Source organism: Poromitra crassiceps (genome assembly GCF_964638095.1).
Source record: "Poromitra crassiceps genome assembly, chromosome: 3".
In the NCBI taxonomy this organism is placed as follows: Eukaryota; Metazoa; Chordata; class Actinopteri; order Beryciformes; family Melamphaidae; genus Poromitra; species Poromitra crassiceps.
Window position 1 is genome coordinate 36,716,267 of NC_139625.1, and position 27,694 is coordinate 36,743,960.

Below are 27,694 nucleotides of genomic sequence, written 5' to 3' on the forward strand. Positions count from 1 at the left end.
TTCCCCCAGAGATAAGCCCGACTCCAGAGGCTAACGTTACAGAGCCTGCTGATGACTTCACAGTGCTTCACAGTAGCAAGCGGACCAAAAATGATTGTAAAATAAACAACAGGTATAAACTCTCTTTGCAGCACATCAGTGTCTTGCTCTATATTGGAACTATGAAACATTGCATTGCCGCTACCAAATAAAATTCTAATAATAAATGTAGGCGTGTCTGCTGCCGGCCGTTCTCGCCGGACTCAATGAACCAGATTTGGAACAGTAAATTCCCAGACGTTTGGTGGTTAGGTGGCGCTGTTGGCGCCGCTCACCAAACATCTGGAAACCGAGACTAGGTAGACTCAGCTCTCAGTCTCTATCCGCTTCGCTCAGTAGAGACTGAGAACCTCCCCCCACCTCTAGTTGTTAAATTTGGGTGGATACAATTTCAGAGTTAGAAAAGACATTGCATCGCAGAACCAATCCTGAGTCTTGAGGGCGGGCCTACATTCTGGGGGTGGTGGCGACATGCAGTAGCGGTGTCCCTGTGCCGACAACAAGTCGCAGACAGTAGGCCAAGCTTGATAGACAAAGCTTTTACCGTAACCAGTTGGTAAACAAGCCAGCACGTCTTTCTTGTCCTGTGTTAAAAGCTTTAAACAAAGCCGCTGTAAATCCTTAATTGCATTGTGGATTGAGCACACATCAGATAAAACTGACTCAAATAACGTTACATTTCACGGGACATCCATTTTCGCTGTGAAGCTCTCTCAGTGTTACAATTCTCCGGTTCGTGTTTCACTACGGAAGACAATGGTGGGTGCACCACTTCCGGGTAGGGAAAAAATTGTAAAATAAACAACAGGTATAAACTCTCTTTGCAGCACATCAGTGTCATGCTCTGTATTGGAACTATGAAACATTGCATTGCCGCTACCAAATAAAATTCTAATAATAAATGTAGGCATGTCTGCTGCCGGCCTGGAAGAGACAGACTTTGACAATGATGTTCCCAGACGTTTGGTGTAGGTGGCGCTGTTGGCACCGCTCACCAAATGTCTGGGAGCCAAGACTAGAGGAGTTAGGAAGTTTTCTCAAAAAGGAATGGAAAATAAGACCTCCACACTGAGCTCCAGCCCTGACTGGTAAATGCACTATAAAAGGCTGACAAAGCAGAACAGTGGCGGACAAAAAGATTGGGTTTTGAAAGAGCAGGTCTGTGAGATTTTTTCTTTTCTAAATTGCCATATTAATAAAATGGACTCCTGAATCCCTGCCGTAATTACTGTTTTCAAATGCTGCCGCGAACAAAGAGGGACATATCCCTTTGAAGGGGGAATGAAAGTGAATATTGCTCTCTCACAATGTCGGCCTTTCAAAAATGACTTCGGAAAAAGATGGATCTGCTGTCCATAATACAATCATTTTGTGTCTGACGTACTGTAACAATAAGACTTCAAACCGCAACAATGATGGGAAGAAAGAAGACAACTGACATTTGTATAGCTCCACTGATACAGCAAGGGATTAATACAAAAAAAAATCTCAATACTATTGTAAAAATGGGCTTTTCAATAACCTCGGAGTGACTTGTCTCCGTGGCGATATCTTTTGTATCTATGTTTGCCCAGCACTCTGCTCCAGTAAACCGGGCTGAAAATGAATGATACATGATAATGCTAGAGGTCACAGGATGCCAATTAAGGAGGAAATGGAAGGAAAGGAGAGGCAGACATCAAACAGACACCATACAATAAAAGCAAAACGGACAGACAAGGGAATTCATCTCTGGTCCTGAACTTTGTTTAAGATTACGTTTCTGTGGAAATGACCTCTCTACTGTAACTGGCCTTGCTGACATTAATGTAGCTAAAGAAAGGTAGATAATTTTAATATGCATGTCTAACTCCGTGATAACACAACCCATGCACAGGGCTTGGGGGGAACATGCCCATTATTAAATGTTCTGTCTGTTATCTGCTTATTCTTCGTCTTTGGTCCAAGTTGCAATCTATGATTTAATTCCATCCTAATCCAATGGATTTGTTAATGCTATAATTGTTGTAACTTCCTTCTATCGCTCTATAATTTTGTTGGGCGATGTTTATTTTCCTGTGACATTGTCTGCAGCTTGTCTCATCATATAATCCTCTTATGAGCATCTTTTTCTTTCTTTTTTTCAGCCACTGTGTTAGCAAAAGCCCTCTATTTTCTCCCTCCTTATTACAGTAGGATAGGTCCCAGAAACAAAGTGCTGGGCCCTTTGCTACAAATGAAGACAATGATATGAATAACCATGTTATCAAGTAATAGAGGGAAATCAGCTATCAAATATTTCACATTGATGGCGGGCCACTACCACAAGAACACAGCAAACACAGCTAGAGAAAAAGAGAATTATAATAAGACAAATTAATAAACATATCTATAAATTTGGCAATGTGGGCAATGTTTGTTACACACACACACACACACACACACACACACACACACACACACACGCACGATGATGTCATCAGTGGTGTCATAAGACTGATGATGTCATCAGTGATGTCATAAGGGGGCACACACCCACACACACCCACTGATTATGTCATCAGTGATGTCATAAGGGGGCACACACACACACACACACACACACACACACACACACACAAGGAGGCATTGTGACATCACTGATGATGTAATCAGTGATGTCATAAGACTGATGATGTCATTAGTGATGTCATAAGGGACACACACACACACACACACACACGCGTGCATGTAAACTTTCAGGGCAATAACATTTTGTAAGCAACACACACACCCGCACACCAATATAGCAGGCGAGCCCACGCAGCAGCCGAGCTGTGGGCGAGGACGCACAGCGGCCATGCTGCATATGTGAGCTGCACGGCCAGCTCGGCGAGCTACAGGGCGGGCGAGGCTGCGAAGCGCATGAGCCTAGGAATCAATCGCGTGTACGCAAGATAGGTAAATGATAGGTAAATAGGTTGGTTGACCCACGTGGACCAATCAGGTCACATTACAGACTGACATCACTCATTGAATCACGCATCAGCCATAATCACAATCCACCCATGGCGCCATGATGTGAATATGTATTATGCTTGATTCAAAGAGTGATGTCAGTATGTATTGTGACCTGATTGGTCCGCATGGGTGAACCAACCTATTTAAGATGGTCTTTCCTTTTGTCTTGTAAAATAACCTGATGAGGGTCTGTGTACCGAAACGTTATTCCCAATAAATCGTTTCTACAGGTAATTATTTGCAAGTGAAGAAGACAGTGTGCGGTAGTTCTTTGTTCTACTATATGAGGAACCAAGATTGCCTCTATTTCAGTTAATGCAAAATAAGAAACCTGAACTATTTTGGTCAGGAGATGATGTTAATTTGGAATCGCTATTCAGAGATAAGTCTTCAGTTTGGCCAGGTTTATTGGGAGAGCTTGGAAACTCAGAATGGAGAAATTGTTTATCTGAATATATGACTGTCTTGTCTTGTTTATGTTTGAGCTTTTTGTAACTTGTTAATTTGTCTGTATTGTTGAACTTGAATGATTTGTGTATTGTAAGCCCAGACGGGCTGGGCACCATGAATATGGTGCATGACACAGAAATAAAACTTATCTATCTATCTATAGTCGGCCCATGGTCTTCTCCGACGCACCTGCTGATCTACAGGTGTGCAAAAGTTCTGCTCCACTACAAAAAATAAGCATCTTAACATTTCATTTCACCATTTCATCATCACACTAGTGAGTCTTGAAATTCTTTAAACAAATGAAAAATTCTGTTAATGGGGTTTACTTATTCCACAGTGCTTCACGGATTTTCTTTAATCAAACGTTCCTGCTTTATTCTGCCTTGTTTCAAGCAACTGACTAGACCTCCATTCAGGAAAATTCCTGAAACAAGTGAAAGAAACTGCATGGAAAACAAATTTTCTCAATCTCTGCTTCAATTATAAAGCATATCACAATTTTTCACGTGTTTTAAGAAACTAGCCATCTCGCGTGCTACGCATGCTCGATTCCTAGGCTGCCCACTGAGCAGGCTCGTGGCCTCACCCGCCCTGCAGCTCGCATACGCAGCTCGGCCTGTCTCTCTCCCTCTCTATCTGTCTCTGTCTCTCGCTCTCTCTCTTTCTCTCTATCTGCCTCGGTCTCTCGCGCTCCATCTCGCGCAAATGCGGGACATCATCTCAATTTGCGGGACATGTGAAAAGTGATGAAAATGCTGTGCAGTCCCGCACAAAGCTGGACATGTGGTCACCCTACTCCCTCTCCCTCTGTCACTGATGACATTATCAGTGATGTCACAATGCCTATGTATGACATCACTGATGACATCATCACTGATGACATCATTGATGACATCATCACTGAACTATAGCCTTGTGTGTGTGAGAGAGTGAATTTATGACATCACTGATGATGTCATCAGTGGGACAGACAGAGAAACAGACAGAGCAGGAGCTCTCTTTTATATACTGATGATGTAAGATTTGCAGACTGCAAAACGCAACTAAATTACTTGTTAAGATGGATATTCTTGCAGCATACCGCCTGCACTAGCACCAAAACTGAGATGACCTATAAACAGGGACAGTGGTGAAACACTTTGAAGCGGTGTGTGACGTACCTCTGGGAGTCCAGCAGGTCCCTGGGCCGGATGACGGCCTTGACCAGGGCGTCGGGCCGCATCATCTTCTGAGGCGAGGTCTTGGGGCTGGAGTCCGACTCTCCGCTCTCCTCGTCTCCCATGGCTTTGACATAGCTGCTGCTCCGCATCCGACGACAGGGGATTTCATCGTCCTTCCCGCCGCCGGGGTAACCCCCCCACTCGTCCTGGGGCACCTGGGTGTCAGAGGTGGAGAGGTACGGTACACACTCCAGATCAGCAACAATGTCTCTTTCCAGGAATAATGACCCGGTTACTCAAGATAATCCACAGACCTGGCTGATCTCATTTCTTTGCACCACCACATGTTGGCAATGTCTTCAATTTCCCTCAAGTGCCATTTTTTTGTTGTTTGATTGCATTACACAAATCCTCGTCCCTCAGATACTTTTGATAATGGTGTAATAATGTAATATAGTTTGTAAATCCAAAAAGGTAAACTTTTCTCACGCTACTTAATTTTTTATTGATGATCATGTGTTTGATGTTATCCAATTGCTTTTGAAAGGATGTCATAAGCCCATGGGCCAATTCCCTCAAACCATAAAGGAGCATGTAATCATTCAAGTAAAATTAAAACATGAAAATCCATAAACTAGTATTATGAGATTTTTAAATGATGACTATTGGACACTTGAGTCATAAGATGCTAAAACGCTGTGCGATATTTATTTGGTTATTCTGTAGTCATCCTAAGAGCAATGACACGGTAGAAACTCACTCGCCTACATCTCATCAGCAGATCCGTATTCCAGCTTTGATTGGCCAAGCCAAGGTAACAGACTATCGAGGACCTTGACTCTACTGCTGCTGTAAACAGGACTAATTCACCAATCACTTTTATTGGGCAAATGAGACTTGAGATCAGAGAGTGGGACACAAGTACAGTAGAATGGGAGCTATCTTCACTCGCCCTGCAGTACTTACAGCTGCCATCAAAACAAGCCAGGCGCTTTATATGTTGCCATTTTCTCACACTAGTAAAAACAGGCAATTGAGTAAATACAGGCTTCACCATTAGAATGAGGAGAGAGAGGGCTTCTCACTTGCTCTTACTGGCTCTGTTGACTGTTTATGTACCGTAATGTATATTCCAGCGTTTACACATGCACCATTAACATTCAAGTACATCACAGCAGCCTTCAGAATGTGGACTGCAGTAGTAAACTGAGATGAATGCACTTTGACATTATGATCTTGGTGTAAAGGAAACGTGTGATTTCATTATGGTACATGCCATTATATAGAACATGTAAAGATGCTGTTATTATGTGATTCTAATGGATTTCTATGATGTGTTGGGGCTTGGTTGTGTAGCCTATTAAAATCTGCCGGGCTAACTTCACCTGCTCATGTAATGGACTGATGACGATCATGGTTCACAAGCTCATTACGCACAATACCACTCTCTCTCCCCCCCTCTCTCATTTTGCTTTACTTAAACAGTACAGCCGAGTTCAATTACTGTGACAACAGCAGTAGCAGCTAAGGCTGCTTTAGGCTCACCATGGGTCTTAGCACGCACGCACACGCACACACACACACACGCACACGCGTGCACACACACGCGTGCACACACACACGTGCACACGCACGCGCACGCACACACACACACACACACACACACACACACACACACACACACGCACACACACACACACACAATTGCTGGTTCCTCAGTCACAACAGACCGCAGGCTTCTGTTTTCCCCCCTCAGCTTTTCCTATTTTCCTGCATGATTTAGCATGTTGCACCCCCTGTATGGTCCGGTCAGCAGCTCCAGCTGGACATGTATTTTTATGGCCAATGATTTGCACTCATAAAAGATGACACTGTCAGTGAGCATTAAATCTTCCACGGAGGTTGAGGGCTTCTCCGATGCAGCATCCATCTGTCACTTTCACATGCTGGCAGGCGCGGCGGCCTAGGAGCAGTGCCAGTCCACCAAACTCTACATTTCATTAAGTTATATCCGCTTTGGTTGCATATCTCTTCTTCATTTTTCCATCGTCCTATCCAACGTGGTTCCTCATTTCTCTCTTTGCTCCCAGACTTGGAGAGACAGTAACACTGGACGAGGGCTATAGTCAAGTCAACAACCAAAGCATGGGATTTTGCATCAATGTGTACCTATAAATTGTTTATTGCTGAGGAGAAAATAGACAAAGGTGGACCAGGTCGGGGGGCATCAGAAAATGTTTAGATATCCAGGGAAATGTCAACATCCATTAGAGGTGGAGACAAGACAGACATAAGTCTTTGGTGTAGCGATTATTTTCTCTGATAGGTTCCAATGTAGGCAGGTAACATTTGGAGACTTTTCTTCTTTTGAATATCTTGCTGTCACCCTGAAGAGCTCCTCCACTCTTTTAATACTGATTATTTATCGACCACCAAAGTACTCAAGTATAGCTTTTTTGATGAATTTGCTGAACTACTGTCATTAATTTCCATGGGATACAACTGCATATCTATTTCTGGAGATTTCAATTTTCATATTGACAACGCTAATGACAACTCTGGTAAAGAATTGATCACCTTACTCGAGACGTTTGAACTGTCCCAGCATGTCTCTGGCCCCACTCACAACAGAGGCCATACCCTGGACTTAGTCATCTCAAGGGGTTTTAAATGTTCATCTATCTCCAAAATCGATGTTGCCCTGTCCGACCACCTCTGTATCTTTTTTGTAATGGAGATCTCCCCTGTAATCATTACCAGATCACAAACCATCAAAAGACGTCACATTACTGCTAGCTCCAGTTCTCTGTTCATGGAAAGTTTCTTCTCTCCTTTAACAACTTCCCCCTCTTCTACCCATCCTATCTCTGTCAATGACATTCTTGATATCTTCAATGCAACTGTCCTGAATGTTATTGATAGTGTGGCGCCTGTTAGAACAAAAACGTTATCTGGCAAGCTTAAAGTCCCTGGAAACCAAAATCCACAAAAACGTTCTAACTATGTTATTTAGGGTCTTATGTTAGTAATTGTGTGGCTCAGAAATTATTATACATTACTTTCAACCCAAAGCCTTAAAATCGACACTTTTCTACAAGATTCTACAAGGTACTTCCTCATTGAAGAGAGCAGTGCGCGAGGTGCCCAAATGCAAAATCTTATGACGTCATAAGCTCTATATAACCTTTGTACACGCGCGCAACCCGCAGTCCCGCACATTCTGCCTCCATCTCTCTTCAGAGTTCTAGTGGTCCCACACCTTTTTGCAGCTAGCTAACTACGCATTGCGTCAACACAACGGCTCTTTTAAGAACCAACATCTATCTATCTATCTATCTATCTATCTATCTATCTATCTATCTATCTATCTATCTAGCTATCTATCTGTCTATCTATCTATCTGTGAGTTTATCGCTTAGACTCGTCGGCGGTGTGTAGGAACCTTGAGAGGGAGAGATCTCTACTCTGCCTGCGAGTGCACAGTGCTACTGTGTGTGTGTCAGTGTGTGTGTGCGCGCGTGCAGACAGATAGACAGATGACCGTCAGTACGCTATGCGCGGAGCAACGCGCGAACACACACACACACACACACACACACACACACACACACACACACACACACACACACACACACACACCATCTCTCTCTCTCTCCTTCCCTCCCTCTCGGAGGAGAGGAGACGGTCTCCTCCGAGAGGGAGGAAAGTAATTGTCCGTTTGCAAGATGTGTGTCTATATTTCTCTATCATATAATTGTTCGATGTGTTATTATTACTACTGTAATTTGTTAATGTTGTGTCAGCTAGCCCTCCTCTCCCTGTTCTCTCCATATAGTCTCCCATACTCCCCTATACTCCCATACTCTTCCATACGCTCTCTCCTCTCCCACATTTCCCATTCTCTCCCCACCTCCTCCCTCCCCCTGCTCTCTTCTCCCCCACACACACCCCCGCTCCCCCCCCTTTCCCCTCTCCTGCTCTCTCCTCTTGCTCCTTCCCCACCTCCTATACCCTCCAACATTTCCAATTCCCTCCCCACCCCATCACTCTCTCACACTCCCCCTGCTCTCCTCCCTTCTCCTGCTCTCTCCTCTGCTCTATCCTTCATTTCTATATTTTCTATATTTCTCTATCAATTGTTCAAATGTTATCTTTATTCTGTATATTCTTGCTACTCTTGTGTCAGCTAGAATTAGCTAGATATATTTTCTGTGAAGCCCTCTGAGACATGCTTGTGAATTAGGGCTATATAAATAAACTTGACTTGACTTGACTTGGAGAGAAAGAGAGAGGGAAATTTCCCTGCTGCAGACGGGACACGCCCACACAGTCCGCGGGAGAAAATACACTCTAAAATATAATTGATTCTCATGACTTTTGCCATGACTGTCAAACCTAAATTTATATACTTTGCGACGTTCATCATCGTTCAAATTTGGCTGGTGGCTTATTAACATAGGCTCCTGTGATGTGATGAACTCAAAATGCTAAATAATAATAAAATATTTCTGGTTTCCAGGGACTTTAAAGCACCGGGGAGGAATGCTGCCTCTGTCAGGAATAATATGAAGAAAAACTGCAGGAAAGCTGAGCGTAAATGGCGCAAATCAAAGCTGCATGTTCACCACACTATTTACAAAGAGACAATCATACTTCTCTGACATCATTAACAAAAATGTAAACAATGCCTGTACCCTGTTTGCCACTGTTGACTGACTGATTAACCTCCCGCTATGTGTACCACCTGAATTCCTTTGCACCGATAAATGTAATGAGTTTGCTGCCTTTTTTTTTTTTGTCACTTAAATTTTTATTGACAACAAAATAAATGAAATACATTACAGACAAGGGGGGGAACATAAAATAAAATAAAAGATAAAAGATAAAAGCTTGGGGTAAGTCTCTCCTTTTGGCATTATGTTATTCAGTTAATACAGTGTCCTCTTTTGGTGTCTTGTACATGGTCCATTTTTTCCATTTACTCTCCATTTTTTCCTCTTGTAGCCTCAGGATGTGTGTCAGTTTCTCCATTAAATAAATATCTTCTACAATTGTTAACCATTGTTCTTTTGTTGGTGGCGTTTCTCTTCCCCAGTTCCTAGTGATAGCTTTCTTAGCTGCTACCAACAGTATTTTAATCAGATATCTATCACTCAACGAGACAGTACGTTCTGAAAAGTTACATAAATAAAGGACCAAACCGCTCTCAAGGTTTCCATAACCTAATATTTGCTGGAGTTCCTCAGATACCATTTCCCAAAAAAAATTTATTTTCTGACAATTCCAAAAGACATCAACAGACCCACAATCTCGCCAACATTTCTGTCGTTTGTGTAGCTGTTTACTTTTTATTCTCGTGTTATAAAATATCTGATCAGATTTTTCCATGAGAACTCCCTCCAGGTCCGTGAATTGGTCTCCCACATTTCTAGCCAGTCTTCATCTGAGATTTCTACACTAAGCTCTTTCTCCCATTTCACTTTTATGTAACCAGTCGAGTGTTTATCACTAGAGTTCAATGCTTGATACAATGCTGAAATTACTCTTATGTTACTTCCTTCATATGCCTTCATTATGATTTAGACGACACCATTCACTTCCCTGGAAGGGTCTACTTTGATTTCCTTTTTAAAATAATCTCTTAATTGAAAGTATCTGTATAGGTCATGCTTCTCCAGTTGATATTTTCCTCTCAGATTTTCAAAACTCTCCAGCTCCCCTTCTTTCACCAAAACACACCAAGAGGTAATTCCCTTTGCTGCCCACTGTTTAAATCCTTGGTCGTACTGAGTTGATTTGAAGTTTCTATCTTTCTGAATCTTATACATTTTCAACATTTTAAACCATAACTCTAAGGTGTGTGTTGTTATTGGGTCTATATGAATTTTGAGGGTAACGCTTTATATTAAGGTTCTATTAATAAGCGCTAATTAATAGGTAATAAGGCTCTTATAAGGTGCTTATTAACACTATTATTATGTTAATAATACTATATAAGTGTTAACAATCGCATTATAAACATATTTATTGGTAGCTTATAAGACATTTATACGCACTTTATAACCACCTTTACTAGCTGCTTTTGTTACTTTATTAAGCCTAATAAATAGTTTGTTATGACCTTATTAGCAGTTAACTATGTACTTATTAACAGTTAACTATGCTTTTTGCAGGTACCTCATGAGCCCATGCTCACTTCTTGGATAAGCAATGACAATTTCAGAAAGATCCAAGCGTCAGTTCCAGAGTTATTCAAGAAAAACCTCTTATTGGCTGTTTAGAAGGCTCTGGGAGGCATAATTTGCATTTTTGTCCCATCATGCAATTCTGCCCCTCTTAGAGACTATCTATCTATCTATCTATCTATCTATCTATCTATCTATCTATCTATCTATCTATCTATCTAGCTATCTATCTGTCTATCTATCTATCTGTGAGTTTATCGCTTAGACTCGTCGGCGGTGTGTAGGAACCTTGAGAGGGAGAGATCTCTACTCTACTCTGTTTAAATCCTTGGTCGTACTGAGTTGATTTGAAGTTTCTATCTTTCTGAATCTTATACATTTTCAACATTTTAAACCATAACTCTAAGGTGTGTGTTGTTATTGGGTCTATATGAATTTTGAGGGTAACGCTTTATATTAAGGTTCTATTAATAAGCGCTAATTAATAGGTAATAAGGCTCTTATAAGGTGCTTATTAACACTATTATTATGTTAATAATACTATATAAGTGTTAACAATCGCATTATAAACATATTTATTGGTAGCTTATAAGACATTTATACGCACTTTATAACCACCTTTACTAGCTGCTTTTGTTACTTTATTAAGCCTAATAAATAGTTTGTTATGACCTTATTAGCAGTTAACTATGTACTTATTAACAGTTAACTATGCTTTTTGCAGGTACCTCATGAGCCCATGCTCACTTCTTGGATAAGCAATGACAATTTCAGAAAGATCCAAGCGTCAGTTCCAGAGTTATTCAAGAAAAACCTCTTATTGGCTGTTTAGAAGGCTCTGGGAGGCATAATTTGCATTTTTGTCCCATCATGCAATTCTGCCCCTCTTAGAGACTATCTATCTATCTATCTATCTATCTATCTATCTATCTATCTATCTATCTATCTATCTATCTAGCTATCTATCTGTCTATCTATCTATCTGTGAGTTTATCGCTTAGACTCGTCGGCGGTGTGTAGGAACCTTGAGAGGGAGAGATCTCTACTCTGCCTGCGAGTGCACAGTGCTACTGTGTGTGTGTCAGTGTGTGTGTGCGCGCGTGCAGACAGATAGACAGATGACCGTCAGTACGCTATGCGCGGAGCAACGCGCGAACACACACACACACACACACACACACACACACACACACACACACACACACACACACTCATGCAATTCTGCCCCTCTTAGAGACACAGAACCCTGAGTGAAACACACATCTCTCAGAATCATTCCCCTGGCCGTTTGGCTATACAGACATCTGCCTCCATTGAGGCAGCATAATAAGTGCATAATAAATGATTTATTAACCATAATAAGGCACTGTTCTCGCTTTAGATCCGGTACCTGCAAAAAGCATAATAAGTGCATAATAAATGATTTATTAACCATAATAAGGCACTGTTCTCGCTTTAGATCCCGTACCTGCAAAAAGCATAATAAGTGCATAATAAATGATTTATTAACCTTAATAAGGCACTGTTCTCGCTTTAGATCCGCTACCTGCAAAAAGCATAGTTAACTGTTAATAAGTGCATAGTTACCTGCTAATAAGGTAATAACAAACTATTTATTAAGCGTAATGAAGTAACAAAACCAGCTAATAAAGGTGGTTATAAAGTGGTTATAAATGTCTTATAAGCTACCAATAAATATGTTTATAATGTGATTATTAACACTTATATAGTATTATTAACATAATAATAGTGTTAATAAGCACCTTATAAGAGCCTTATTACCTATTAATTAACGCTTATTAATAGAACCTTAATATAAAGCATTACCATTTTGAGTTTACTAAATATCTTTTTATCTCCCACTATACATTGTATTGGAAACTGTTTCACAACATTCTCTAGGTCTTTCCACTTTGCTCGAAAATCCTTCTTACACCAACAATATACAGGTTGCAATTGAGCAGCATAAAAATACTCCTTCATTTTTGGTAAGCCCATACCACCCATACTGTGAGTTTGCTGCCTTTTTTAATGACAAAATCATCAAGATCAGGCAAGCCATCAGTGGCTCCTCACTGAAGAATTATGTGAGTCCACCATACCCACCGATCCCTAACTCGATAAGTCTGTCTCACTTTAGCGCAATTGATCTCAAAACTCTGGATGAAATTGTGCATGGCCTTAAGTCATCCACGTGTTGCCTTGACACCCTCCCAACTAGCTTTTTTTTAAAGCGTCTATAACTGCCTTTCGTCTGACCTTATACAAATAGTTAATTGCTCCCTCTTGACCGGCACCTTTCCTGAATCTCTGAAAACTGCAGTAATCAAACCCTTATTTAAAAAGCGTAGTCTTGACTCCTCATTACTTAATAACTATAGACCAATATCAAATTGATAAAAGGAAGTATGCATTAGGAGTATTTATAGACTTAAAAAAAGCGTTTGATACAATCGATCATGACATCTTGTTAAAGAAAATGGAGAGGTATGGTATTAGAGGAGTGGGCCTCAACTGGCTGAAAAGCTACATTGAGAGCAGACAGCAATTTGTACAGGTAGGTGATTTCAGATCTACTTGCTTAGAAATGACATGTGGGGTGCCACAAGGTTCCATTTTAGGTCCAAAATTGTTCATATTGTATATTAATGACATCTGTAAAATATCAAATATTCTGAAATTTGTTGTTTTTGCAGACGACACCAATATTTTTTGCTCTGGAGAGAATCTGCATCAGTTATTGGAGGTTGTCTCATCAGAAATGGGAAAGTTAAAGCGGTGGTTCGACCTGAACAAATTATCGCTAAATTTAAAGAAAACCAAGTTTATGTTGTTCGGTAAAAGAAGGGTCCACTTGAACACCCCAGTCGTAGTAAAGATTGATAACGTTGATCTAGAAAGAGTTTTTGAGAACATTTTTTTGGGGATAATCTTGGACCACAATTTATGTTGGAAACCCCACGTTAAGTTTGTATGCTCTAAACTGTCAAGAAATATTGGTGTCCTAGGTAAAACAAAGCATTCTGAACCTGAAATCACTGTACATGCTGTACTGCTCGCTTATTTTACCCATCCTGAATTATTGTGCGGAAGTCTGGGGGAATACTTATAAAAGTACCCTTCAGACATAAGGCACACTGCAAAAAAAAGCAATAAGGACTGTTCATAAGGTAGGTTATTTGGAACACACTAACGCACTATTTATAAAGTCAAATGCATTGAAACTGAAGGATGTAATTGATTCGAAAATTGCACTAATTATGTTCAAAGCGAGGAACAATCTACTTCCTGGTAATATTGAAAAAATGTTTGCAGACAGAGAAGGATGTTATGATTTAAGAGGTAAATATAATTTGAAACAGCCGTGTGCTCGCACTACTCTTAAGAGCATGTGTATTACAGTCTATGGGGTGACTCTTTGGAACAGACTGGATGACAGGATCAAAGAAAGCTCTAGTATCTCTATTTTCAAATCTAATTTAAAAAAATATTTAATCAAGAAATACATTGAATCTTGAGTTACTAGGATTCTTACTGTTTTTTGGCAATGTCCTTTTTTCTTCCTGGTAGAGTATTACTGTGTTATTGGTGGGTGTATGTACCTGGTCTGATGTGTATTCTGTACATTAATATACATATATGTATGATATACATATATGTATAAAAATTATTGTATGTGTAATGAGGTTATTATGCATACAATGTATAATATATGGTGTACATGATGTAAATTATATTGTAATATACATTATGTAAAGAATTGTTCTATACATTGGATGGATTCTTGGATGCATTGGTTCAACACAGGTTGATATCAAAAGATTGGGTTTTTGGGGTAATGTTGGATTGTATTATTGGGAATGGGTATTGATAGGGATTTGTAGGTGGATTTATGATGTATGTGTATGGGTAAGTTTGTGTACGTTTGTGTATATACATGCATATATATGTATGTATGTGTATGCATGAGCATGTGGGGAGGAGCGTAAGAGGTGGGATAGGCATATAATATAGGGATGTATGATTTTGTTTATGAATGATTGGGGGGCTGGACTCGATAAGCCTAGGCTTCTTCCTGCTCCTTTTCAAACAGTTCACCTTTTTTATATTTGCGTTTACGTATTTTCCTTTTGATGAAGTCTATTAGACTGTTATGTTTACTGTTTTTTCACTTTATGTATTGTTTTAACTGTTTGAAATAAATCGTTTCAATCAATCAATCAAAAAAAAAAATCTCCCATTCATAAGCAAAATCATTGAAAAGGCTGTTTATCTTCAACTAAACAGATTCCTAACCTCAAATGATCTGCTAGACGGACTCCAATCGGGCTTCCGTCCCCATCACAGTACTGAGACCGCACTCACTAAGGTTCTCAACGACATCAGAATGAACTCGGATGCCGGAAAAAGTTCAGTTCTTGTGTTGTTGGACCTTAGCGCTGCGTTCGACACCGTCGATCACTCAATTTTACTAGACAGGCTAGAAAACTGGGTGGGGCTCTCTGGTACGGCCCTCCAATGGTTTAAAACGTATCTCCAGGACAGAAATTACTTTGTATCCATTGGCAATTACACTTCCGACGTAACTCGAATGATATGTGGGGTCCCTCAGGGATCCATCATGGGGCCCGTTCTATTTAATCTATACATGCTCCCTTTAGCTCTAATTATGCACAGAAACCATATAGCCTACCATAACTATGCAGATGATACACAACTTTACATAACTCTTTCGTCAGGTGATCATGCTCCCATTGACTCACTCTGTCAGTGCATTGATCAAATTAATGACTGGATGTGTAAAAACTTCCTCCAGCTTAAAGGCACTATGTATAGGATTCTGCACTATTAAATATCACCAAACCATTACCTTGTATATGTTGAGGACTTACAGTGATTCATTTCTGTGTTTACAACTAAGCCACGCCCCCTCCCTGTTATGTTATGTGTCTGTATGTGTTGTGATAGCCAGCAATCCTTTCTCCAGGGCGCCCGAATGGGCGTGATCTGTTTACATAGAAATCCCTCCCTGGAGAGGCCGAGCTAGTGAGCCCCTCCCAGCCCACAGCCCAAAACAGAATTTTGTAGACCAAGATGGCAGACCCCTGATGCAGGCATTCCAGGGACTCTGATCCACCTTAGAAACCGCATACTTTAGCCAAATCGCCGCCGAAAACAAAGATCTCAGACCAGAGTCAACCTTGCCGGTCTGGCTTTCACTAGATGGAGAGCCCTACGAGCAGCTATATCTGGCCTGCAAAGTGACTCGGAGCTGGCGTCTTCTCCTCATGTGTAAGTAACGTTATAGCTTTTGCATGTCCCATTTCAGTAACATTACGCCTGATAGCGAAATGTACAAGTTGTTATCGATATTGTGAATTTGTTCTGGGAATGTTGTAATCACTTGGCTAACTGTTGCTTTTCACGGCTATTCAAATGACTTTACACTGCTAGTGTGGCCTGTTGCTGGATTTGATTAGCTTGTCGTTCGTGTATAACTTATACACAGACATTCTGGTGACAAGTTGACATGCATGACATAACGTTACTTCCCATTACAAATTTCGCATGCATTTTCTGTTATAATTACATCCAGTTGCTGTCACTATGACGCAGAATGGTATAGTAATGTGTAAACACTTAGAAAGGCCATGGAGAAAAGCTAGCTTCGCTAATGTTAGCAGTTTGTTTTTCTATTCTGTCTCACTAAGCAACGTTACATTAGAAAATAGCTGTAACACCATCCAAACAAATTAAGGTTTGGTAAAAGTATCTAATTCATGACAATGTGGAGGAACCCTGCCTTGATATCTAGCAGCTACAAAATAGATGATTCAAATGAATACTAAACACATTTCCATTTGTCTGATTTCCAGTCATCCAGAAGAGCTGACGATAGTCAAGATAGAAAACAAGTGGACCCACGATTATGATATTTGAGATGGAGAAATGGTGCTTTTATAGCAAACCTGTATAATACATGTTCCATCATCTTTGATGTTTTGATGTTTGCTGTCTGCAATCTTCTGTACACCAATAAAGTTGATTTATGACTTCAAAAGAGGAGAGCCGGCACTCACGGTAGGCTAATTTGAAAAAAAGCCTTTTATTGGGCAGAGAAAAATCGGACGTTTCGGCGTAAAGCCTTTGTCAACAATGAGAAAGAGACACTTTCAGAAATATATACAAACATACATCAAGGAGGGCACCAATCATTACGCAGGGCAGTAATGGGAGAATGCAAGGCACCTGTAGTGCACCCAAGGGTGCGGCCGTCAGGACCGTGTGCAAAGAGAAGTTGTGCAATCCTAGACCTACAGTAGGAAGTGATTGAAGACAGACAAGCAAATCTACCATGAGTCAAGAGCCAAATACAAGTAGGAAAACTGTGCGCACATCCAAAACCACATTGGGCATCAGGTGCAGGACAAATAGGTGAAATCAAAAAATAAAGGAATTGTCCGCACACTGATTAGCAGCTCCCGTTTTTATTTGCTCAAGGTTGGCAAGCTTTCGACCCTACTGGGTCTTCATCAGGCAAAAAAAAAAAAAAAAAAAAAATGATGAAGACCCAGTAGGGTCGAAAGCTTGCCAACCTTGAGCAAATAAAAACGGGAGCTGCTAATCAGTGTGCGGACAATTCCTTTATTTTTTTATATTTCAAGAGCCAAATACATCACCGCACAATCACAGTAGTCTAGTCAACAAAAAGAAAAAGAAAAAACATAATCAATAATAAACAAATAATAATAACAATAATAATAACAATAATAATAGTAGTGGAGAAAAAGCAAGTCTGTCAACAGATTTGTATCAAGAAAATCATGTTGGAAAACAAGCAGGTTATAATAAAGAAGAATTTTTATAGAAAACAACTTAGAATAAGTTCTTCATTAAGGCCTTTAGGGCTCTCGGTTTGCAATGTATGTATCCATCTGACTTCTCTTTGCAATAATGATTGATCTCTGTTTCCTCCTCACTTAGGTGGGGGGACTACTTCAATACCCTGGAATTTCAGGGAGCAAACGTCGTGTCCTGCAGAATTAAAGGGATAGTTCAGTTTGTTTGAAGTTGGGTCCTATGAGGTACTCTCATACAGTCAGTGCACTGGGTAAAGCACTCTGGACGCATCACACACCGAGATAGGAGAACTGCACTCCAGCTGCGGCAGGCACAGAGAGCTGTCTGCTGAGTGTGAAGGGGGCCATGAGCAAAAACGTAAAAAACAACAACAGAAAAAATACATAAAATGCTTCCATACTGCTCACCTGGCATAATGCAAGTCTCCACAAGCCCTGAGATGCCAAGTTGACTTGAAAATATGTCATTTACACCCTGTTTTTAGCTGAAATCGTCATTGGAGCTAGCAGCTGAAATTACAACAACTAGGGTACAACCTTGCTATAGATGCGATACGGACGGCCACAAACACACACATGCTGATGGTGGCCGGTGAAATTTGTCCTCTGCATTTAACCCATCCTGGCTTGTCCTTTCCTCCGGGGGGCAGGCCAGGAGCAGTGGTCGCTTTTCTCGTACAGCGCCCGGGGACCAACTTCGGATGTTGTCGTCACTGGTCGGATGACGATGACGATCTGATCTTCTGCATGTTTTTAATGGGGGGGGGGGTTATATACGGAGGAACCCCCCTGGGGGAGCACGGGGAGAACATGCAAACTCCACACAGACAGAAAGGCCCTTACGACGAGATACCACTTACACTTAGGGGTTAATAGGCTCTGCCTGTCCCGGTTCTCAACTTTTTCAAGGCAATTTTGGACAATCCTATTACAGTAGCCTCTCTCCCTGAAACTAAAAGGGAGGCCTTTTTTCAGACCAAACGGGTGGTAGCTACTGAAATGTAGGAATGTGTTTCTGTCACTCTCTTTTCTGTAGACGCTGGCGCTGATGTGGTCAGATTTCTTAACAAGAACATCCAAAAAAGACACAGAATCTATACTACATTCTAGTGAGAATTGAATAGAAGGCATTTTGGTGTTCAGGGAAGCATTGAATGCTTTCAGTTGATCAGCGGTACCAGAGAAAATGAAAAAAATGTCATCAATATATCTATACCAGCATTTGATTAGATGGAGAAATGGGTTGTTCTGGTAGACAAAACGATTTTCAAAATCACCCATAAAAAGGTTGGCGTAGTTGGGGGAACAGGCACTACCCATACTACTGTAACATCCTGACACTGCAGGTAATAAGCATTCTCAAACTTGAAATAGTTTTTGAAAAGAACCAACTTGGTTAGATCAACTAATAGGCCCGTAGGGGGAGTTTCATCTTCCCTGGACTATAGGGAAAGAGTGAGGGCTTCCAAGCCCTCTTTGTGAGGGACATTGGTGTAAAGACTCACGACATCCATGGTGCATAGGAAGTCTGTAGGCTGAAGATCCTCGACAGAGGATACCTTGTTAAGAAAATCAGTGGTGTCCTTCAAATAGGAAGGAAGTTTGTACACCATTTCTTTAATGTGGGAATCCACAAATTGGGAAATAGGTTCAGTCAACGACTGGATACCAGCAACTATAGGGCGCCCTGGTACTGGTTCGATACAAGATTTATGAATCTTGGGAAGAGTATAAAAAATAGGGCGTACAGGATGTTGCTGGGTCATAAAATCAAATTCATTTTTCGTGATTAGCTGGTCATCTTTGGCTTTGCTAAGCACCGTTTTGATCTCTTGGGAGAATTTGAGAGTAGGATCACAGCTGAGGGGTCTATAAAATTCACTGTTAGAGAGCTGGCGTAGAATTTCACATCTATAGGCTTCTTTAGACTGAACCACAACTGCGCCACCTTTATCAGCATTTCCTATCACAATGGAATCATCTTTAGATAAACAGTCAAGTGCCTTCCTTTCATTACATGATAAATTAGAGTACCCTTTATTCTGATTGGAATTAAACATAGAACCCACATCATATTGCACTAGTCTACAAAACATAGCGACTGAAGAGTTATTCACTGGAGGTACAAAACTGCTTCTAGGTTTAAAGTTTGGACCAATAGGAATGGCTGCAGCTGCGTCATCATCAGTAATAGAGAGGTCCAGTAACGAGTCCGGAAATCATCGATGCTAACGCCCCTGGTTCCATACAGTTTTCGCCTATGGGAGTTTTGAATGGGTTTTTGGCGCGATGCTTCTAATAATCTCTCTGGGCAACGCTGGCTTAATCAAACGCGAACCAGTGTTTAGTAACATCATCTTCACACATGAAGACCACTTTTATGAGTTTTGAAGCTTTTACATGCCGTTAAACGGGCGGCTAGCTAGCAAACGGCTAAATGAGACTACACTGCTGAGTCGATGTGGATATATACGTCAATAACGTCACCACTTCAAAGGGCGAACACGGAAATTCTCTTTCCCTCACCTGGTTCAGCCCTGTTCAGCCCGAGGTAATCAGTGCACACATCAACAACAGTCCAGGTTGAGTGCTGACGTGACGTGAAGCCTATGCGACAGTGTGTAGTTCAGGATTAGCTTAGCTCGAGCATTTTACTTCTAGGGCTCGCATTTACGCTACAAAACTCATGAAAGTGGTCCTCATGTGTGAAGATTATCCCGCTGAACCTTGGTTCGCGTTTGATTAAACTTGCGTTGCCCACAGACATTATTTGAAGCATCGCCAAAAACCCATTCAAAAATCCCATAGACAGAAACAGTGTGGAACCAGGAAGTTCGGGACTTCCGCATTCAGCCTACAAAAATACGTCATCCCTGGACCTCTCTATAGGGGTAGGTCTGATCTCTATCTGGAATAGTGAAGGTTGTTTATCAAAGAAAGCTCTAAGCTTAACAGATCTAAAGAACGTAAACAGTTCTACTCTAGTCTTGAAAGAGTCAGCAGACTTAAAGGGAACGAAAGACAGTCCTTTAGACATATACTGAATGTTCATCTGGGGTCAATATTTTATTAGACAGATTAACAACGTTCAATACTTCCCCCTGTTCGCCTGTCCGCGTCCGCGACCGCGACCGATGCTTTCTGCCCCCTCTCCGGGTTGGTCTTCTTTTGCGGCGGCTGATCTGGTGATGCGGGGTGCCCCTAAAAAAGGTTGCGCCGGTCTGCGTTTGGGGTTGGTCGGTCTGCGTTCGTTCGCTGAGCCATCGGAGGAGGGTTCGAATGAAGACTCGGAGGCATCACGTCTGTACGGGCGGTGGCGGTGTGTGTCAGACAGCCAGGTGTAGACTCTGTTGTTCTTATAGTCGAGGGTGTCTCTCCGGTACTTGCTCAACTTCATTTCGGTGATGTCTTTTTCGTACTGGGAAATCAGCTCTGTACATCTCGTCTCAATGTCTTTGAGCTGTTGGGTGCTGAACTTCGTTTTCATTTCTTGCTGGAGAGTATCGATCTCAGCTTTTGTTTTCGTCATTTCTGCCTTGGTAAACTGTATAACCAATAGCATTAAATCAAGAGAACATTTGTTCAAAATCTCACACCATTGTTTGCAGAAATCACTGCTATTTCTACCAAGTGTAGGTTCTTTGTTAATCCTCAGCCCTCTGGGAATGCGTTTATTACGCCAATACTGGGACAGAGTCAAGCCATGGTGGTTCATACGGATATCTTTCTTCATCAAATGTTCATATTGTTTGGATAGACCCGAGAAATCAGGGTCCATCAAAAGATCACTTTCAAAGGCTTCTTGAGGGAAGAGTATGCCCTCAGAGTCCGACTTTACCGATTTATGACTTCATCCATGTCTCTTGGCCACTATTCTCAATTGTGACTGTCTGTTGTCCATTGTAACATTATATTTGCCTAAAGCTGAGTGTGTCTAGCTACAGTAGCCTTCCATTATTTGTGTTTCTGTGTATATATAGCCTACTTTATATAATAAACACGATTTCTTTTTTAAACACGATTTCAGACGGACAAGCCCGTCTTTTATTGTCACACGATCACACATCAACACATGCATGGCCACAAACACACTCATGCTGACGGTGGCCGGTGAAATTTGTCCTCTGCATTTGACCCATCCTGGCTTGTCCTTTCCTCCGGGGGGCAGGCCAGGAGCAGTGGTCGCTTTCTCGTACAGCGCCCGGGGACCAACTTCGGATGTTGTCGTCACTGGTCGGATGACGATGACGATCTGATCTTCTGCATGTTTTTAATGGGGGGGTTATGTACGGAGGAACCCCCTGGGGGGAGCACGGGGAGAACATGCAAACTCCACACAAACAGAAAGGCCCTTACGACGAGACACCCCACCTGGGCAGTGGGCACTGAAGATATGGGGGGGGACACAACCACAGCGCCCACAGTGTCCCAGGCGAGAATCGAACTCAGGACCTTCTGACTGTGAGGCGACAGCTCTACCACTGAGCCACCGTGCCACCGTGCCCCCCCACATTAGACAGTGTATGTGATGTTTCTCAGGACATTTCACAACTTCGTTTATCAGAAAAAATACTTTATTTGCAAAACTAAAATATGGGCTACACCAGAATGACGTGACCAGTTCCATCAGCTATGCGGTTCTTCAGGATGTCGACAAGATCTGCTATCATCCTACAGCCGACCTTCCTCTCTGCGACCCTGCCTCCTCTCCTCTGTGTCCCACTGGTGCTAGCCTGGGCTTCAGGCATACACCTTGGTTTGCCTGCCTATAAAAAACAGCAGTGATTCAAGCATTTGAAATTAGTTTGAACAACTGTAACAATGAGAAAATACTAGCATTGCACTATGAATACATGTTGGCCATGTCTTGGTATTAGCAGACGAACAAAAACACATAGGCTAAGCTACTCACTGTTGACAGACAGCTGTGGTTAGCTAGCAATGTCCCCAACATTGAATTGAAATCATCCTAATTTAGCTATGTCAAACAAGTTTTAGACAACGTTTTGCCTAACTGTACTTGCAGGCTATGCAAAAGGTTAGGTTACATCGATTTTGATCGGTTAGCAGATGATACAAATAACAGTCTTACCAAGCGCACTATTGTGAATAACCTAAAGTTTTATGACTGTCATGTGAAATTTGTCATTACTCAAGCCAAAGACATAGCCGAGATGCATTCGTGCTTGTTTTATGTACTTACGTCTGCAGTAGGTAGGCTATCCACAAAATAGTTGTTTATTTCTCCGTTGCCTGGGAGGGAGGCGGGGGAAACAGGAAGTGCTCTGCGCTGGTGGGTGGGATCGAGATTGTTTGGGTAACACCCCTTTGTTTTGGTTTGAAATGGCGACATCTAGTGGACAAAGAAATCACACATAGTGCCTTTAATAAAGACAAAACTGAGGTGATTGTTTTTGGTCCGAAAGAACGACGACTTCAAATTGCAGCCTGCCTCGAGGTTCTTTCCTTGAAGCCAAAGGACCAAGTAAAAAACCTTGGAGTTATCATCGACTCCGATCTTAATTTCAGCTCACACATTAAGTCGGTCAGAAAATCTGCTTTTTATCATCTTAAAAACATTGCTCGGATTAGGGGCTTCATGTCCAGTCAGGACTTAAAAACTAATTCATGCCTTTATCTACAGTAGATTGGACTACTGTAACAGCCTTTTCTCCGGTCTCTTAAATAAAGAACTTAAGCAACTCCAGCTCATTCAAAATGCTGCTGATAGGGTCTTAACTAGGACTGGGAGGGCTAATCATATTACCCGTTCTTAAATCTCTACACTGGTAGGTCACATAATTAAAATCAAAATCCTTCTTTTAGTTTACAAATCGATCAACGGCCTAGGCCCACAATACATAGCAGATCTCCTCCCTCGCTATGAACCAACTAGACCTCTCAGGTCAGCTGGGTCCGACCTAATAGCTGTCCCAAGGATCCACTCGAACCAGGGCAGGGCCGCCTTTACTCACTGTGCTGCTGTTAGCTCGAACAACCTGCCTGAGGCCCTCAGATTTTCCCCAACACTTCTTATTTTTAAAAATGGTCTAAAAACTTTTCTGTTTAGCACCGCTTTTAACTGTTGAAATGTCTATTTATCCTATTATTCTCTTGTATTGACCATACGTGAAGCATCTTATTGCTTTTTTGCTTTTAAATGTCTTTTTATCTTCTTTTATTCTCTAATGTCTGTAATGTCTTGTGAAGCACTTTTAATTGCTTTGTGTATGAAATGTGCTTCATTCAAGAACACTCAAGTCATAGAATTAACCATTTATTGCATAAATGAATATAATGCATACAATTATGTTTGGCGTTGAAGGCTCCGCTCTTAGAATTAATTTAATATTTAATTTAATATTTAATTAATTCTATTCTCCCTGAACTCGGCTCAGCAGCATGCTACGCCGAGCAGGGAGAGCAAGCAGAATCCCCCATGGGAATAAAATATTCCAGATACATTTAAACCATAGAAAGAGGGAGCCTAAAAGCAAGACATGGAAACATGTTCATTTTTTGAGCCATGCAGACTCCAGAGCTACAATACATGATAGCATTTGCATTTGATCTAAAAAGGTGGCGGTTGGGGTGGAGGTGGCAAAGCGTTGCCAGCAGCCGCACGATCCAGCAAGGATCCAGCAAAGTGGGGAACAGATCAGTGAGTGAGAGGCTGCCCTATTTAAACGGACCGCCTTGTTGTGAGAATGACTGTGATTGGAGAATTGGTTAAACGGTGAACCAAACAGAGGCTGTCAGCTGGTACAGCTGGGGCGTAGACTATGACATCATGTCTTGAATGAACTAACGCAGGCTTCATTATATAAATAAACTTGACTTGACTTGACTTGACTTGACTTGACTTTGTCTTGAGACTGGACTGAGACTAGACAGACATAAGTCTTTGTCTTGAGACTGGACCCAGACTAGACAGACATAAGTCTTTGTCTTGAGACCGGACCGAGACTAGACAGACACAAGTCTTTGTCTTGAGACTGGACCCAGACTAGGGATGCATCGATTTTTTTTTTTGATGTACGATTATAGTCTGAGAAAAAACCACGATTATCACGATTATTTATGGACGTATAAAAATCACATGAGCATTCTTTGAACAGAGGTTTTATTTTATTGTCCATGCATTGTTTAAAGGTTGCTGTCTTTTGAAAGGTAAATAAAGGCAAATATTTGTCCAAAATGATAAATAAAATAAACAAAGTCTGACTGTAATATTTATGACAGTAGATCTCTTTGGAACAAAACATAGTCAGGCAGGTGTATTATTTTTCTACATTTCTTTTGGATCACCTGAGTAGAGAACTTGTAAAACCTGGTGGAAAAACAGATCTAACTTATCTTTTAGTGTAAATGTTGATTAACTTTTAGTGACCTCCTATGAGAAATATAACGAATGTGGATACACTTGAGTGTTATCATCAACTGTGTCATCCTCATCCATGCCTATTAGTTTGATTATTATTCATTTTTAATCATCTAACGTTATGCAGGTGTTGTAGAAGGTTGGAGGTGTTGGAGCCCTTAGCTGCGACTGCGACTTCGGCAGGTTTTGCAGATTGGGGAGCCGTCATCTTTAACAACACCCTGGGTGTCCTTTTTGTAACCGAAATGCTGCCAATACCGATTACTTTAGACATGTTTTGGGGGGGAAGAGATCATCTCTTTGAGTTGCTTGTGGTCTCTCAGGCTCTGCCATTACGTTAGCTGTAATGCTAGCGTAGGCAAGGGAGGCAAGGGAGTTATCTAACGCTAGTTAGATAACTAACTAGCGTTACGTCGTTACATCGATGGCCGTTCAGTAAACAAATTAAGAGGCCACGGAGACCACAGTTCGTGTCAGGCGACTGTCGCATCGCGCACGTCTCTGAAAAGTTTATGTTTGGCTGACGTCCATGGCTATGCTATTGGGAGCATAGCAGACTGGTGGGAGAGCTGTGTTTTGTGCACCCGCTAAAATAGTCCGTGCGGAAACGAAGCGAGAGGCCGGTTCCTCTCGTTCCAGCGCTGTCTGCGCCGCATGGGAGTTTAAACTGACGGACTTATTTTGACAACAAAACACCCGGTGTTACGGAGCCTCTGCGGTTATATAACCGTGACGTTTGAAATCGCGGTTAATAGTCAAACCGGTTAACCCCTGCATCCCTAACCCAGACTAGTTGGAAAACAGCCTACAGTAGACAGTTGTCTCACAACGAACAATGCAGCCCCCTCTTGTCCGAGAAGAGACTGCTACATTATTCATTACATTAGCCCATTCTGATGATGATACTGGATGTTCCTTGTACTGATTCTGGGAGAGGCCATGAAACTTTCTTACACCAATCAATGACTAATTGACTAATCACAGGTTCACAATGAAGCAGGTGGCAGTTGACTGGCTGTGGCAAATATCAGGAAGAGATATGCTGCATTCAAATGCGTCAGAAAGCACTCGCCCGGGCCGTCACACACATGACACTGATGGTCGAGATTGCATATTACAGCCCGATCATATTTTCAATTTTCAATTTTTTACCCCCGGCTGGGTCACCTGGAGGAGGGTGTATAATGTTGAAAGACCCGAAACACCCGTTGATCCCAGGAACATTACTGATGACGTGTCCAGAGGCATCAGCAGATGTACTGTATGTACACATCAATGGAAATGTCACGCATTGGAAAATAATAATGCTATTATTATCTATTACTAAACAACACAGAAAGTGATCTTTTACCATGCTGGACAGTTAGAAATGAAATCCAAGGTTCACTGTATAGGTTTATATGAAGTGGATTTCTCAACAGTGAAAAGGCAGAAGCAACAACAACTCACAGACTTTTCAGGCATGTTATAATCATGTGAAATAAAATATAATTGACTCCAGTCCAGTTATTTGTTGTTTACATATCCTGGAAAACATGGAGTTGCTCCCTGTGACACTAAGGGTGTATTCACACCTATCTCGTTTGGAGCAGTTGTTCCGAAACGTAGAGCATTTTCCCCCTTGGTGCGGTTCGTTTGGGGGAGTGTGAACACAGCAATCGCACTCGGATGCGGGACAAACAAGCGGACCGAGATCGCCAAGAAAGGGTGGTCTCGGTCCGCTTCCAAACGAACTCTGGTGCGGTTCGTTTGTGGTGAGAACGTGAGCCGACCTCGATCCGCCACAACAGCAGTAAACGGTGCGCATTTTTGGATAAACCAGCTGCCGTAGTCAGCTGCGCTGTGCGTAATGGCCTGAAGAACGAACATTTTTATCGTTTAAAAACAAGGGGTCATCCCAACATCTTTCAGATCCTGTTTTGGCGACTTGTGACTTGCATCGATAAACTTTGGGGGATTTTTGGATCATCAAATCAGCAGTTTGAACTCAATCAACTTACCTCGGACCATGGGAAGCAACGTTAATGTGTTGAATAGGGTGACCATACGTCCTCTTTTGCCCGGACATGTCCTCTTTTCACGTCCTGTCCGGGGTGTCCGGGGGGGGTTTATTAATTATTGAAAATGTCCGGGTTTTCACAGGACCAGGCATAACGGTGCCTGGCGCTTTAAATAGTACTCTGTTGCGTGTGACGTAATCCCTGAGAGGCTGCCTCCCTTGTGGGCGGCTCTTGTGTCACACAAACACAGAGAGCTGACATCGGAGCAGCACTGGCTCCCAGCCTCCCAGTGTGAATTAAGATTCCCCACTTACCATCCTGGTCGGGACAAATGGGAGGCGGAGTGCACTGTGTGCAAAGCTAGTGTCCCTTTCAAATAAAGGTGCGGGGGATCTGAAAGCTCACATGGACACAGACAAACATAAGAAAGCTGTGCGGGGGGAGAGTTCGTCTACAAAATTAACGGACCCGGGAAAACGGACGATTTGCATTTCATAGATTAGATGATGTTGTTTCATACTGTGAAACACCACAACAGCTCCATGGATTGCACTATAGTGCCTTGAAGTAATATTGATAGTATTATATTAATATTGAAGTAGCCTAATTTTTGGTTTGTTACGGTTTTATTATTTAC

The 27,694-nt window shown here is 41.8% G+C and overlaps 1 protein-coding gene across 1 annotated transcript in view; it reads right to left on the reverse strand.

The window, feature by feature from the left end:
* Positions 1-27,694, reverse strand: part of dlgap2a (discs, large homolog-associated protein 2a) — a gene marked incomplete at its 3' end in the record, with an annotated part of 386,637 nt that overhangs the window by 75,762 nt on the left and 283,181 nt on the right. The window contains exon 4 of the mRNA XM_083633008.1: positions 4,632-4,846. Within this exon, the coding sequence (XP_083489134.1) occupies positions 4,632-4,846 (215 nt within the window). The remainder of the gene's footprint in view (positions 1-4,631; positions 4,847-27,694) is intronic.